The 17,532-nt window shown below is 36.8% G+C and overlaps 1 protein-coding gene across 1 annotated transcript in view; it reads left to right on the forward strand.

Moving 5' to 3' along the window:
- Positions 1–17,066, forward strand: part of DNAJC5B (DnaJ heat shock protein family (Hsp40) member C5 beta) — a 57,745-nt gene extending 40,679 nt beyond the window's left edge. The window contains exon 4 of the mRNA XM_063080133.1: positions 16,972–17,066. Within this exon, the coding sequence (XP_062936203.1) occupies positions 16,972–17,066 (95 nt within the window). The remainder of the gene's footprint in view (positions 1–16,971) is intronic.
- Positions 17,067–17,532: the final 466 nt, after the last annotated feature.

The raw sequence follows: 17,532 nt of genomic DNA on the forward strand, positions 1-17,532 counted from the left end.
TGGACTGGAAAGATCCCAGTCATTTTTTGATTTGGGAGAGATTGGAAAGAAAAAAGAGGATACATACCCAGATAGTTCCCTCCATCCCGGCCACTTCACAGAGGGGATATAAAGGAGCCAGGGCTGAGGACAAAGAGAGGGAAAAGGTGGAGAGACTGGTGAAGGATTTGGAGCGCAAGGAGGTAGTCGAGGTGGCCCATATGGGGAGCAGAGTGGTCTTATGGATTAAAAGATTAACCCAAGTCTGGAAAGGGGAGGTTGGGTATGAGCTAGGAGAATTTGAGACATAGGACAGTTTTGACAGAGAGAAGGACTGTAGTTGGAGATAGAAAAAAGGTTTGAACATAAGAAATCTCTCCAGCTTTTGCCATTTCAGTGACTATCTAAATTGAGAATGCCATTTTGTGGCCACTGGGATCCATTGTAACAAGGTGCTCGAGTTTTAATATCTCCCTGGAGGCCAAGAAATTGGCCAGGAGACAGCCCAGAGGCATAGAGCACAGAGATTTGGATTGTGAGGATCTTATTTAGAGCATGAGAAAGGGAAGAACTCCTCTCATAGCTGGGGGGCATGAGAGGAGTTCCCCTGGCCAGGCGCCTGTGCTTCGAGAATGAGAGAGAGAAAGAGAGAGAGAGAGGAGTTGGGGGAACCTGAGGCAAGAGAGAACTGACCCACTGACTCATCCTGAATTGAGGCCAATGTGGAAGCGTTGGTCTGAAATGGCAAAAGGAGAGAGTCCCAGAGATGCCTGGTTTGGCAGGTCTGGGAAGGGCAGCCGAGGGCCAATCAACCCAAGAGAGGGGATCGGGATCGTCCAACAACATCAGCTAGAACCCTTCCGGGTTTTGGCACCATAATGAAAGAAAGTGAGCCCAGACACTGGGTACTGATCAAGCTTTATTAAAGGAAAAGAAAATCTGCTGGGCTGTGCTCAAAGTGGCGGGCAGCCTGGGGCTGCCTTCAACATGGAGAACAGCACCAGGTGTAGGGGTGAGAGAGCTCATATAGGGCACCAAGGGCTGGCTGATACCATCAAGGAGGGGCATTAGGCTAAATGGCAACCAGGGTGGAGAACTGCGCCCTCGCAAAAGCAGAAGGGTTTCTGTTTTGCAGAAGTCACGAGGCTTCTTGTAAAGGAAAGCGGGGAGGGGCTTGGTGCTGGAGTGGAAGACAAGGCCCGCAACTATTTTATGCTTATTGTGTGCACAATGGCGCCGGTCACGTCCAAGATCCATCAAAAGAGATTTAATTTTTAGAATTAGATTTTGGGAAATTTGTCACATATCAAAGGCCCAGGTCACTATCAAATAAAACAAAGGTGACAAAAGATTTCAAAGGCACAAAGCCCAAGAAATTATCTTGATAAAGCATGGAATTTGTTTCCTGGACAGTAATCCAAAAGGAAAAGAAAAACCTTTCACAATTTTTTTACTAAGAGCAGATCAGTTCTCCAAGAAAACCCTGTTGTTCCAATGCAGGACAGCAAACTCTAGCCTTGCATCAGAGTACTTTTGATATTAATGTTCAATTTTTAGAAAAATTCGTAAATAATTTTCTTCTAATTTTAGCCAACTTGATCACACATAAAATTTCTTTCATCAGATTTGCCTTCCGCAAGCCTTCCACAACTAGCATAAACCTTTAGTTTTTGTTCTGTACTTCCTTTTTTAAAAATTGGTATTATACCTTAGGACAAAAATTTACTTTCCTCTTTTCCTTATCATTTTGACCACACAAAGTTCTCTCTCTTCCAAAAGAAAAATTACTCTCTCCTTTCAACTTTCTTTACCAAAAATATATCTTCATATTCATAACTATTTTTGCATGTCTCCTACTTACTGGTTCCTTCTTGCCTTGTTTCTATTTCCATCCTTAATCCATATTTTTAAAAAAATCTTTAAATAACCTCTGAATTAGACAAAATTTCTCCTTTTTAACAAAAATATATCCTAATGTTTTTACAGTTTTTCTCACCAAAAACACATCTTACTTTTCTTGTTACACTTTGCATACAGAATTGTTTCCCCTATTTCTAGTAGTTTTAATTACAATATTAATTAGAATTTTAAACTCTCAGTAACCTTAAATTTTTGTGAAAACCTAGGAGGTAATTCATTTTGAATCACTTGTCATAAACCAATATTTTACGAATCTACATTTCATATTTCTAGAAACATGTACTTCCACACAGAACAATTTTTTCACGTTTACTAGGAGACTCAAATATATTTAGCTTCTCCATACAATATAAAAACAAGATGCAAAGTATATAAACTTTAAACTTATGCTTAACGATTAATATTTTAGTATTTTAACTTATTTAGAAATGACCCAGACATTTAATGAGTATCTTAATTTCACCTTCAAGTTCTATTTACCAAAAAGATTTTTTGAAACTATGAAGAGTTAATCTATAAATGTTTATACATAATTTACTAATTTAACAACCATGCTCGAACTGTTTGGGAAAATTCTATCAGACTTTGAGCAAAACTAGCCATCATCTCAAGTTATTTTCCTGTTAAACGTTTTTGCAACATGTGAATGTTAGACAGTCACCACCTAAGCAAGAATCCTAAGGTTAAATACATGGGTATTTTGCTGATCAGACGACACAGCTGTTTTTTATTAACCTAGCAATATTAAACTAGTCTTATTTACCTAAGATTTACCTAAGTCACATGAACTAAAAGTCATTTGAATTAGGTTCTTTTCCTTTTTTTTTTTTGGTAAGATATTTGATTTAAGCACTTTCTTTTTCTTTAAGCCAATTAATTAGAGCTCTTTCATATATTTTGGTAGAGAAATCACATACACATAACACATGTAAGCACACAGACACACAGATCTTATAGCTTTCATTAAAATTATTTGCCAGTTTTCAAATAGTTTCTCTTCCCCCTTTTGACTGTCAATATTCTGATTACCTTTTCCATTGCCTTAAATGATTGTTACCGGTACACCCCAAAATTTGCACTTCCAAAAGGATAAGTCCCAGATGAAACAACATAGACAGTTTACAGAATTTAGAAATAAACACTATTACTTGCAGAAACAAAGAAAGGCATAGGCAAAGGCCCAGTTAAGACAAGATGACCAGGAAAAGTACTTTAAACAAAGTAAGGTTTGTTATGTAAACTTTCAAAGTCTTCACCATTATAAAAGTTTCTAGTGGTTTATGTCAGAGAGGGAGATGTCCTTGCAAATAGAGATTTCCTTTATAGATGTAAACTTATTTTATGAAGAGTTTCAGAATAGCCAGTTAAATACCACAAAGTTGTATTTTGGAGTCTAGTTAGTTGATAGGTGGTATTTTCAAATTAGCTTGTTTCTTAATTAGATTACTGACTTAAGGGGGAGCCCTTTAAGAAATAAGACACAGTAAGCATTTTCTATGTCTGCTTGCTCTGAGGGCCTTTTTATAAATACAAAAGCCAAGGAGATCAGGGAGCTCAAAAGCAAAAGAGAGCAGCTTACTTGTGACTGTCAGAGCTCCATGAGGAAGACAGTGGTTCCCCCAAAAGAAGGTTAGTGGATCTTCCTGTACTCCTCAGGGGGTCTGAGGGATCAGCAGTCTCCTTTAGGTCCCTTTGTGGTCACCTGATTTGTCAAAGGACCAAATTAATCTTTTAATGAAGGCATGCATACCAAAAGAGCAAGGAAGCAGGATTACTAATAAATGGGTTAAGCCACTATATATGCATGGAAACGCCCCTTCAGGAAGAGCTGGTGACCTTGGCACAACTTTCTTAAGACTGATGATCCCAGTGCATTAATCCCATCTTCTCTTGTGAGGGAGATAAACTGTTATAAGATCACGTCAGGGGTTGCTGGCCCCATTGGCCATAGGATCTCCCATAGCATTCACCAATACAGCACAGTACTCAGTCCCCCACAGAGGACAGGAAGACACAATGAGCTAGGAGAGTATTGTCATTGTCATCCACTGTGTCAACCTTATCTTAACTTTTTCTTTATACTGGGAAAAACCAAAACAAGGTGAATTAAACCTAGATATCCCAAATCCAGTGTGTCACACTTCTCTAAAGCCTCACAGTCCTTCCTTTCTAAATTAGATAAAAGTTCCACAGGGCATTTCAGCAGACCTTCTTTATGGAAGATTTCTTTTCTGGAATAGAAATCTATACTAGGTGCCAGATTCCACCCTAGTTTCCTCCCTGCTGGGGGATTAGTGATGAATCCATGTGTCTCTCATTGTTCTAAGTTCTGACACCCCAGAGCTACCAATTCCACTGCAGAGGTCAGATTCTAGACTAAGAAAATCATGATCCCGTTTGACTGTGTTATTAGGAATCCTTAACCAAAAGTAAAAGCTATATCCTATTTCTAAATATTTAAAAGTTCCTATGCAGGGATGATCCAGGTTTTGTGGGGCCTGAAACGTATACAATTTAGGCAACTCTCTTTAAGAAAAAGAATACAAAATTAAGTCTGAAAGTGAATATTTATTTACAATGAGAAAAAAATCACAACAAATTGTGCTTAAAAACTGACAAATACCATAAATATCACAAAATCTAGAAAAATAGCAATTGTTTAACTGCCTGGCACATGTCTATAATACTTTACCCCTAATGCTCTGTTACTGCATATTCTTTGTTTGCCTCTTCATATCACAATATTTTTGTAATATCATTTTCTATAGGAAGAACAGAAAAATAATTCTGCCTTTCCTTTGCTGGGTTTGATCAAATTTTGTTTTTTTTTTATTACTAGTGAACTAGAAAAGTTTTTTCAGCTTTAAAACTCATTACTCATAGTGTTGTCTACATTTTTAGGGATTGTTGCCAAATTTGGGAAACTCCAATCTAGTTTATTTCATATATCTAAGATGTAAGCTTTGGAAGAATTTTACAGATCACCTTTGAGTGTACATTTCAAACCTTGTTGTCCCTACACCACCCAATCCTTCCAGGGTCAGAGCCCACTGGACTCACTCATATTGAGTAACACCACCTCTGGACTGGATCTTCATGTCCCCTCAGCAGGTAAATTGGCGTAATTAGCTGAAGGAGTATACCCAAAGCCATTGCTACACCAGTATAGCTAGCAATAATAAACTATACACAGACTTGCTGCAAACCACCAAGACATACACCACTGAACTCAAGTGAGACCTATCCCCAACTCTATTTCCCTTCAGTCAAATCCTCAAAATGTCCACAGCCCCTCTGTCGCCACTCATCAGGAAGAAAAGTATGATGGAGGGAAGTCAAAGTAAAAGGAGACAGTGTTTCTGCTAATTGTGGTCAAAATATCTTACTTTTGCAAACCTACAAAAAATGTGAACACATTTCTAGGGCCCCAGCAGACCCCTGGAAGAGTCTGTGTAGGTGAGGTCTCTGAAGCTCGTTTCATTGACTGTGCAGTAAAATCCATCACTGCTCTTTGGGCTAACATTTAATTATGAGAATCTATGCCTTAGTTGCATTAGTTAGTTTCAGATTTGTACTCCACTAATTCAGAGGCTTAATGTAGTTTAGAGGTAAAATTAATGCAAGTTAAGACTGGTGACGTTGAAAAAGAAGACTCTATCTGAAGACTATATTTTCTGGGCTGTGGTCCAATAAACAGACTGTGGTCTAAACCATTCTACAAAAGAAGGGAACCCACCTGAAGTTATTGAAGAAAATACACTTGAAAGCAGTTACTGATCACTTGGATATCAAATTATTCATGACAAATGATAAGCAGCAAACATCAAGATTTGAGTCCATTAGAAGGCATGGGTATGACATTGGGGCTTTGAGAATTTTTAGTTATTCTGAAATTAAATTAAAAATGGCAAACATTTTCTCACTTAAAAGATTTTTATTTTTATTTTATTTTATTTTATTTTTGGATCTAATCATAAAATCATAGAGTTTCAGAATTGGAAGGAATTTGAGCAATCAATTTTCACCCTCACCTTTTCTAGCAGATTGCTGCCCAACGTCATTTGAAAGCTACCTGTGGTGAGGAGGTTTGATTCCTTGTATGAAAGTAAGAAATGAACTAATAAAAATTGAATCACTGTAAGAGGGTATTGAGTCAAAGATAACTCTACACTTTACCCCTCAAGCTCCATAAGAATAATATAACACTTAAAAAATTTTTGTGTGTAAATATTTGAGGTTTTGTTCATTTTACAAAAATGTTATCAATATCCACATATGAAGTCCTTCAAAAAGCTCATGGAAAAGTAGAATTGAAAAATAATACGAATCTTTCCACATACTTTTTGGAGTACCCTCATATTATTATGATTTTTTTGCTGCTTTCGTGCAGTGAAAAAATTTAGATGAAATCAAATTTATCAATACTTTTATTTATTTATTTATTTTTTGTCTTTTTCGTGACCGGCGCTCGCACCGGCCATTCCTATATAGGATCCGAACCCGCGGCGGGAGCGTCGCCGCGCTCCCAGCGCCGCACTCTCCCTAGTGCGCCATGGGCTCGGCCCTTATCAATACTTTTAAATTATTTTGAGATTTTAGTGTCTTGTCGAAGAACTCTTGGCCTAACTTTATGTCATAAAGATTTTCTCCAATGTTTTCTAAAAGCTTTATAGTTTTATGTTTACCTTTCAGATCTATGACCCATTTTAAGTTAAATTTTGTATAAAATGAGGTTTAGGTGGAGACTTTTTGTCATATGGAGTCTCATTGTTCCAACACCATTTGTTGAAAACATTATACTTTCCTCATTCAATTGTCTTTGCACTTTCATCAACATCAATTGGCCATATTTCTATGAGTTTATTTCTGCATTCTCTAGTCTGTCCATTGATCTATGTGTCTATCTCTTCACCACACTGTCTTGCTTTCTGCAGCATTAAAGTAAGTCTTAAAATCAGGTAGTGTGATTGCTCTAATTATATTCTTTTTCAAAATTGTTTTGGCAATTCTAATATCTTTGCCTTTCCATATAAATTTTAGAATCAGGTTGTCTAGATCTACAGAAAAATTCTACTAGGGTTTTTTTGTTTGTTTGTTTTTGGCTGGGGGAGTAGCTGGTCAATACAGGAATCAAACCCTGGACCTTGGTGTTATCATATCAGCAACATGCTCTAACCAACTGAGCTAACCAGCCAGCCCCTCTGCTGGGATTTTTATTGGAATTACATTGTTGGTAGATCAGTTTGGAAAGAAATGACATCTTTACCTTGTTGAATATTCCAATCCATCAAAACGATATGTATCTCTACTTGTTTAGATCTCATTTGATGTTTTTCATGAGTGTTCTGTAGTTTTTGGCATATAGAGCTGGTACATATTTTGTTAGATGGATACTTATAAGTATTTCATCTGGAGGGAGGCAATATTGTAAATGGCACTGGTTTTTTATTTTGTTTCCAGATGTTCAATGCAAGTATTTACAATTATTTCCATCTATTGACTTTGTATCTTGTGTCCTGTGTCCTTGTTAAACTCATTTATTAGTTTGGATTTTTTTCTGTGTGAATTCCTTAGGATTTTCTATGTAGATAATCATGTCATCTGCAAATAGAGACAGTTTTATTTCTTCTATACCAATCTGTATGCCTTTTATTCATTTTCCTTTCCTTATTGCACTGGCTAGGATTTCCAACACTTGGTTTACTGCTCAGTTGTCTCTGTCTTGAAATTCTTAATTTTTGAATATCATATCTTCATTTTGCACTGGGTTTGCAAATGACAAGTAGCCAGTACTGAAGATATTCACCTGTATAAACTATAAATCTGGATTTCACACTTGACGACTTTTGTCAGTAGAAATTTTTTTGAAGAAACTATTACCTACCTTTACATTTACATTTAAAAATCTGTGTTAGATAACAATGTTTAAAAGAACAGAGGAGCCAATACTCACTGGCAAGGAATAGGACAAAGAGCCTCCAGAGCATAATACTCTGCATTTAGGGAACGGGGAGCTAATTGAGATGGGAAGGGTGGGCTGGAGAAGAGTGAGTGGATCCATAGCTTTATATTAATTATCTGTCTAAACGCTATGCTACAGATTACAATGTGCTTGGAGGTTTGGCCAATATATGAAGATTACAACTGAAAATTTATTTTTTATATATGAACACCTATTTTAAAGGAGTGTGATTAACATTTCTTTTTCCTATTATTCTCTCTGTTTTATCCAGAAATGCCAAGATACAAAGTATAATAAAACTAATATGAGGCAATGTTCTCTCCAGGATAAAAGTAATAGCTGCTTAACACTTTCTTTTATGCCTTACTAGACTAACAAGAGAAAAGGAGTTAACTAGAGAAACATATTTCTGTTTTGACCTCAGTGACGAAACACCTCAAATTTCACTTTATTTATTTATTTTTTTCGGTGGCTGGCCAGTTTGGGGATCCGAACCCTTGACCTTGGTGTTACAAGGCTGCGCTCTAACCAACTAAGCAACTGGCCAGCCCTCAAATTTCACTTTTAAGAACATGTTATAGGACATTATAAGTATTTCTTAATTTATGAAAATCTAAATTTAAAATATCAAATTCTTTTTTACCCATCAACTTATAAAAACCATTCAAAATATTTTTCACCTGCCTTAAGATAATTTAACAATTCTAATTTTATATCTAAGCCTTTTTTCTTGCATATTTTTTATTATGTACATATTTCTAACACACCCTAGCTAAAGTCTAAGATAACTTTTGATGGTGCAAAATGGTACCAGTCTGTTCAAGAGTGGGGGTACAAGGTGGAATTTGGTAACAGAGGGGAGAGATTTGTTTGGGCTATTGTGTGTCTTTCAACTACTGTGTCAAAGGGTATAATCCAGCTTCTACCATTAAGAAATAAAGGGTGGAAAGTTCAAACAGTGGAATCTTGAATATTCACTGGCAGCTACAGAACTTGTAAAAGGATTCTCATCCCTTTCTCAAAATAAAAATTTTTTTCCCAGTGGGATCCTAAGAACACAGGAGGATTCTATTATTCCTATGAATAAATCAATATCAAATTGAAGAGAGAGAGTGTCTGGGGAGAAACATTTCCCCCCCTTTTTTTTTCTCTTGGGAAATTTGAAACCTAAATGATGAAAGGTAATGAGTCATTACCCTCACTTTCACATGTTCACAAATTAGAATTTTCACTTTGTGAAATTTTGAGGATATGTTTAAAACAAGCTCATTTAGACCCTATACTCCTCTGCTAGCTGAAGGCCACAATAAAATCCTAATTCCAGTATCTAAGAGGGCTTTGCAGACCACGTTGAGATAGAACCTTGTTCTGTGGGACTGTGTGTGTGAGAGAGAAAGACAGAGAGAGAGAGAGAGAGAGGAAGAGAGAGAGAAAAGGTATTGAAGCAAGAGCCTAAATAAAAATCTCAGAACACCCCGGCAAAGCGAACCAAAAATATAAGAGCTAAATTCAGTTTGTTTTTTCCAAGCTGAAGGAACTGGAATGAAATCCAACCAAAACTCCCAGCTAAATTCTAAAAATTTCTTGTGGAGTCATGATTTCCCATTTTGAAGGGAGGGGAATAAAGTATCTAAAGGAGAAGAAGAGTTTGCAGTGTTGACCTTGGATCTAAAAATGTGAGATTCAGTGCACAGGAAAATCTGTTGATTGCTTAACTGTTCTTGCTACTCACCTGGATAAAACCCAAAGAAATTCACAACCACTGAGCTGCAGAGGCCATATGGCTTGTAATTAGACCCTTGCTCTTGGCCAAGATATTGAGACATTTGTTACCTTTGCTGTTCTACATTCATCATATCTTACTGCCCAGGAAAAGGGCATCAAGGAAGAGACTACATTTATCCTTCCTCTTTTTGCTGCTCTCCACTCAGTCTCCTTCCTACACCCTTTCCCTAGTCAAAAAGAACTAATTTCTAAAAATAATGCTTGGGAAATAATGCTTGCAAGTACTCCAGAATGCTTTGCTTCTTCTTTATGTGAAAATATTAAGCAATCACTATCAAGTCCCAGGCCAGAGCAGTGGGACAGGTGAGTCTGCTTAAAGTGGACCTGAGGTTTCTCTGATTTGGGGCTCCAAAATTCAATGAGCAAATTTACTAAACAGGTTTATTTGAGATAGTATTTCAACAGCAAACGTTTACTGAGCACGATATCTGCCTTACACTATGCTAGGGACTAGAGAAAAGAAAGACATGGTTTATGGAATCTTGGACCTTAAAATTTAGCAGAAGAGATGGGAGACAAATATTAAACAAATATTCACACAAAGAGCTAGTTAATGTACAGGTACAATGAACCTGCCAAAGGAGAAGCACAGGGGCTATGCAAATGAACACTCGGGGGCCTGACCTGTGGATGCAGGTGAGGACAGCTTCCCAGGGGAAGTGACATTTAAAGCATTAGACTTACAGAATGAGGAGTTAAGGGGTAGAGGACCCTAGAAGGAATGAATCTTAACCAAAGCATTTGGCATAGTCTCTCCCTATATCCTTGTGGATAAGATGGCGAACTGTGTGCTACATGCTAGGCATGGCAGGTGAAGTCATATCAGGTTGTTCTACTGAATAGTTTTATCAAGGAATTGAATGAAGCTGAAGTTGTGCAAAGAATGTATTTGCAAAGAACCCCAGACAGAGATACGCTTAGACAAGGCCTCAAACCATCAAAATGAGATGTGATAAATAAAAGCAGCTGGAATCCCCAAAAGTTTGCTGGAAAAGAGCAAGAGTGGTAAATTAACTAGGAAAGGAGGAAACAAGGTCAAGAGACACTGTGGAGAAAAGTGAAAAGAAGTAGAGGAGAGGTGAACTATTATTTAGCCCTAAAAAAGAATGAAGCACTGACACACACTGCAATGCAGATGAATCTGGCAACATTATGCTAAGTGAAAGAAGCCTGGCAAAAAAGGACAAATATTGTATGATTCCACTTACACGAAATATTCAGAATAGGTAAATCCGTAGTGGGAGAAAGTAGATGGCAGTTGCCAGCGCCTGGAGGTTGGGGAGGAACTGGGTGCAACTGCTTAATAAGTCCTGGGTTTCCTTTTGGCGTTGTTGAGGCAGGAATAGTATAGGACATGCCCCAAGGAAGTCACTCGTAAATGTTCAGCTGGATCAGCACCACCACCTCTTTGCCTGGCAGTTAATGGACTCATAATGCACCGGCAACAGCTAAACCCACAACCAATCAGCATGCTACACTGTCGCACCTGGGCACAAGGAGCAACAAAGGTGCAGATAACCACAATTACGACCTTTCACTGGTGATGGACGGGACAAGGTTAAGGGAAGTAACTCCTGAGCATGACTGGAAATTCCAGAATGACCACCCTTCCTATCTTTCACCTATAATGGACAAAGACAAGGTTAAAGGAAATAATTTCTGCACATGACCAGAAGCAGATGCTACCTCATTAGGCCTTAATTAACCTTAGATCCTCCTTCACAGAGGAATATTCCTCCCCTTAGAATAGAAGGACACCCCCATCCAAGGCAATATATAAACCCCCCCTTGCAAACACACAGGGTGGTTCTCATTTTCTTTCCCAGGCCTCCTGAGTGCACACGTTGGCACGTATTCTCTCTGCACAGTGAAGTCCTATTAATTGTGTGTTTGCAGATCTGTCTCTTTCCTTTTGTCCTGGTTGAATGAGCTCACTGGACTGTGAATTTCCATTGGTCCCAAGTTAGGTTGTCCTCACTTGGTTGGATCAAGGACCTAGATAAGCCATCAGGCATCATAATGAAAATGTTTCACAACTAGATAGAGGTGGTGAATTGTACATTTACTACATTGTAAATACACTAAATGCTGCTGAATAGTTCACTTTTAAATGGTTAATTTTTTAAAAATAAACTTTTAATGTTGGAGTAACGTTAGATTTACAGAAAAGTTGCAAAAACAGTACAGAGCATTCCTTGTATATCCATCATCCAGTTTCCCCTAACATTGATTTTATTGATTTTATTATTATTTTTTTAACATTCTGAGATGTTGCTGGGGGGGTGGGGGCATGGCTGGCTCCTTCGCTGGTCTGTATGCCCAGGGCAGGGGGCTTGGCTGAGGCCCCCGCCCACCTCCCCGCAGCTGCTCAGGAGCCCAGGGCTTCCAGCTGTGGCTCCTGTGTTGCTGGCCTGGGTATGGACTGTTATGGTGGGGGGGGGGGTGTAAAATGGTTAATTTTAAGCTATGTGAATCTCAAGTTTTAAACAGTACAGGAGAGGCTAGGCCAAGATCTGACTAGAGAAAGAAATTAAATGCCCTTCCTTCAGAAAAGGAGAGGGTTCTTTGTTCTTGGCAAATTCACGCATGGCAGGGAGTGGAGGACGTCACAGGCCTAAGCAAGACATCAGTATTAGCAGAGCCTGGGGGAACAGGAGCGTTGACCATCAGCCTGTCATGCCGGCCGCCTCCAGAGGCATGTGGGGGTCAGATGATCCCGTTTCAGGCCCCAACTCTATTAGTTACTTGTCGAGGTTTTGAGGGTAATTCACTCAACTCCTTTATCTGTTATTGTTTTTTTAAAAATATTAAATAGGTACAAACAAATATTATGAGCTGACTTTATACCTTGGAAAAAGAATATTACCATTATCTTTAGAGTTCCTTGATCACTTTTCCCTCCTCGGAAGTAATGATCTTAAATCGTTCCTTATCATTTCCTACTATTCTTTTTAGTATTACATCTATACTTATATATTTGGTTTTGCATACTTTTGAACTTTAAGTAAGTGGACTTATACTCAATAGCTATCCTTCTCCAGCTTGCTTTTTCCCCCCAACACATTATATTTCTAAGAGTCATTTACATTGTGGCTATCACTCGTCTATTTTCACTGTCATATAACAATATGTGAGAACATCCCATGCCTTATTTATCCGTTCTACCGCTGATGGACATTTGAGTCGCTTCCACTTTTTTCCACTACAAACAGTGCTGTTATAAGTGTTCTTGTATGCATCTCCTGGTGCAGGAGAGCTGGAGTTTTTCTAGGTATACACACAGGAGTAGAATTCGCTAGTCAAAGGGTGTGCACATCCACAGTTTGTTAGATAACACCAGTAAGGCTGAATATCTTTTTATGTGCTTATTGGCCATTTGGGTTTCTCCTTCTATAAAATGGCCATTCGAATCTTTTGTAGGTTTTTTATTATATTATATGCCTTTTTCTTACTGAATACTATTTATATTCTGGGTATTAATTCTTTGTTGATTATGTTTGTTTAAAATATATTCTCCCAGTTTGTGACTTGGTGTTTCGCTCTGTAAGGTATTTAATGATTTTATCATTCTTCTCAAATAAACAACTTTTGGTTTTGTTGATTTTCTTGTATATTTTTTTCCAATTAATTTCTGTTCTTTATTTCCCAATTTATTCTGTTGTTCATTTTCCAAGTTCTTAATGTTTATACTTCTTAATTTTCAGCCCTTCTTCTTTTCGTATATTAACATTTAAGGCTGTACATTTTCCTGTAAGTACCACTTTAGCTTCACACACTTACACACACACATGTTCTTAGTAAATATTTTATAATTTCCATTATGATTTTTTATTTGACCTATAAGTTAGGCCTACATATGTCTTAATTTTTAACCTGCGGGGGTTTTCCAGGTTCCTTTTTGTTGTTTGTGTCTAATTTAATTGCTGTGATCAGAGAATGTCGACAGTACGGTCCCAATACTTTGAAATATCCTGAGATTACTTTACAGCCTAGAACTTAAGTCGATTTTTACATATGTTCCACATTACTTCAAAATGATATGAGAGTACTTCAAAAATTCACGGAAAAAATAGAATTAAAAGATAATACAAATCTTTCCATGTACATTCTGCATTTGTTGGGTTTGTTGTTCTATATATTCCTATTAAATAAAGCTAATTTATTGTGTGTACTCGTTTGCTAGAACAGCCACAACAAGGCACCACAGACTGGGTAGTTTAAACAACAGAAATTTATTCTTTCAAAGTTCTGGATATTAGAAGTCTGAGATCAAGGTTCAGGGTTGGTTTCTTCTGAGACCTTTCTTGTCTCATAGCTGGTTATCTTATCCCTGTGTTGTCATGTGATGTTTCCTGTGTTCAAATCTCCTCTTCTTATAAGGACACCAGTCCTGTTGAATTACGGCCCACTTTAACAACTTCATTTTGACTTAACTTCCTCTTTAAAGACTAGCTCCAAATATCGTCACATTCTGAGGTACTGGGAATGAGGATGTCAACATGTGAATTTTGGGGAGACACAATTCAGTTCACATGATACTTTTCAAATTCTTCATATTCTTAAAGATTTTTTTTTGCTTGCATTAAAGTCTTCCACTGTGATAATGGATTTTTCTATTTTTCTATAAATTTCTGTCAATTTTTGCTTCATGTATTTTGAGGCTATGTTATTAGTGTATATAAGTTTAAAAATTTTATAGCTACTTGGTGGATTGAACATTTAATATAATGTAGTTACCCTCTAGCTCTAGCAATTCTTTTTGCCTTCTATTTTATTTTGCCTGTTAAAATATAGTTACATTAGCATTTTGGGGGGTTAGTGTGTGGTAAATATGTTTCCATTTTTTTACTCTCAACTTTCAATCCTTATGTTTTTTGATGTGTCTTTTGCAAACAGCATTTATCTGTTTTTTTTAATTCAGTCTGACAATACTCTTCTTTTAAGTAGAGTATTAAGTTAAATTGCATTTATTATAATTAATGATATATTTTGATCTTTTTCTACTAATTTACTTTTGTGAGATTCGGTATAGAAATAGTCTTTAAGAGAACAGACTCTGGAAAATACTGCCTAAGTTTGAATACCAGCTCTATTACTTACTACCCGTGCAACCTGGAATAGTAATTTAAACAGTCTGTGACCAGCTGTCTCATCTGTAAAATGGGTATAATAATAATCCTACCTCACAGAGCTATTATAACTGCTAAGTTAGTTAATATACATAAATGCTGAGAACAGTGCTGGGCACATAATAAGTACTATCTATATACTTTCTATTCATATTTTTATCATTATAATTACTTTAAATTAGTATGTTTTTACTGTTTTTCTCATTTTTTTTTCATTCTTTTCTTTCTTTTGCATTGATGGTGTATTTTTTCTTACTCAATTTCTTTCCTTCTTCTGATTTGGAAATTATATTCTTTGTTCTAGTCTTTTAGGGTTACCCTAGGAATTTAACAAGCATACTTGATTGTCAAAGTTTAAAGTTAATTCTTATCTTTACTTTCCTCCTGAACAATTCAAGAATTTCATAACACTTAACTCTAATCATCTCCTTTCTGATTTATACACTATTGTTGTGTTCTCAATTTATCTCATTTTTAAGCCTCAGAAATTATTATTGCTTTATATAGTCAGTAATTGTTTCGTTTTACTCACACATTTACTGTTTTCTTTGCTAATGATTCCTTTTTACAGCTCAAATCTTCCATCTGACAACAAGAGATGCCCAAATTACTTCTTTTAAATTGGATCTGCTAGTGGCAAAATTTCTATTTTTATTCTATGAAAATATCTTTATATAATGCTTTCTTTAAAAAAAGATGCAACTCATAAGAGAGGGTTTATTAACAAATTTAGGTTGATAGATATCTTCTTTCAGCATATGGAAGACATAATTCTATAATTTTCTGACTTCCATATGTGCTGTAAAGAAGTAAGATTGCCTTTAAAACTATTGTCTTTGGTGTTCTTCAGTGTCACTAGATGTTTTAAATATTGATTTCTCTTTAATTTATCCTGGCTGTTTCTCAGATTTGTAGATTGGTGTCTCATCAATTCTAGAAAATTCTCAGCCATCAAATCTTCAAATATTGCTTCTCCTCTTCTTTTTTTGTCCACTTATTTATGGCAGTCATATTAGACATGATAGATTTTATCACCTATCCTTCATGTCTTTTAATGTCTTTCATATTTTCTCTTTGCCTCTCTGTTACATTCTGGATGATGTCTGCAGATTGGTCTTCTAATTTACTGATTCTCTCTTCAGCTGTTAAACAAATTGATCAAGTATTTTTTTTTTATTTCAGATGTTTTAATCTCTAGAGGTTTTTTTTATAAATTTCAAAATCTGTTTGATAACTTTAAAAACACTTAATTTTTTTTTCATTCTGTGTCTGATAAAGTGCAGTATTTGATGTCCTACTAGGTCTGATTTAGCCTTCTGTTGTTTCTACATTTATCTCTCATCTGTTTCTCTATTTGTTTTTACTTTGAGCTCATGTTTCTTGTAATTTTGTAGTGATTCTTTGAGGCTTGGGTTGAAGGTGAGGTCATTCATGTCTCCTAGGTGCCTGGGACCACTTTAAGCTAAAGTATCATCTTGAGGTTTCTTTGAACACAGAGATATTGTAAATTTGGTCGGCCTATTTGTGTGCTCTCTGGCTTTCCTCTAAACAGATTTTTTAGGGTATTTCTTTCCTCCCTTAACTCAGCACCAAAATTGAAGAATAACAAATACCCTTACAGATTTAGGGATATAGTGATCTAGAGATAGTATAACCATTTGGGGCACTAGCTTTATGTGGGAAGCATCCTCTTAGACTCTCCACCTAAGCAAGCCTGGTGTCTTGACTCTTGTCCCACCCAGGGCCATTTATGCATTTTTTCACTCCAGAACTCTAGGGGACATCTTTCATATAGACTACACCTATTACATAGATATACACTGTCGTCTGTACGTAAGGTGCCTCCTTGATCTGTGCAATGTCCAATCTGAATAACTGTATATGGTGGCCTTGTCTCCATCCCCATAAGATGGTAACAACTAAAGCTCAAGTTCACCAAGTTGGGCAAGCACCCACAAGGTGAAAGCTGGGGCTGGTGCTTTCACTTTATAATGCTATAATGGACAGAATTTGAATAAAAAGTAAAGACAGTATCTCCTCCCTTTTGAAGTTCTTAAAAGGGTAGGCATATTAATATCTTGTGAATTGAATTGATTTGCCAATCATCATTTCAATAAAAATACCCACCATTTGCCCCTTTAAAAGAACTGTAACACAATAAGAGAGTGTTTATCGCTTTGCTTTGTTTATTTTTAGGTATGGACTTTCCAGTTGTTCTCCAGCCTACAAATGCAAATGAGAAAACACAGCTAATCAGAGAAGAAGCTCAAAGTTATCGCACAGACTCTTGATATTGAGTCCATTGAGGGTCCACAGTGCCTCCTTCTCTTGGTTCAGCCATGTCTCCAGGTGGTCTTGGGGGACAGTGGGGCCATGAAATGCTGTGAAATTTTCCATGTTTGTATTTTATTTTTAGGTTAGGGAAACATAATTGCTACATAATTTTCTCAGTATACAGTCTTTCTCTTTGAGCAGAATTCCCAATGAAACACATTCAATTTTGATGAATAAAGGCCTGAAGAGTTGTTCTATGCTCCTTGCATAAAGTTAGGCAGTGGCATTGGACAGTCTTTATAAGCCTGCTCTTTATGTGAGCCAGACCTTATTTCTCACAGACTGAAGTAGTATTTCAATACAGAAGCCACTTTTCATCCATTCAACTAAATGCAATATTCATATCTGCCACAAATATCACCAGCAAAATACACTTGAAAACATAACAAGGAATGTTCATGTGTGTAGCCTTTTCCCTATCCA

The sequence above is a fragment of the Cynocephalus volans genome, chromosome 15 (genome assembly GCF_027409185.1).
Source record: "Cynocephalus volans isolate mCynVol1 chromosome 15, mCynVol1.pri, whole genome shotgun sequence".
Lineage (NCBI taxonomy): Eukaryota > Metazoa > Chordata > Mammalia > Dermoptera > Cynocephalidae > Cynocephalus > Cynocephalus volans.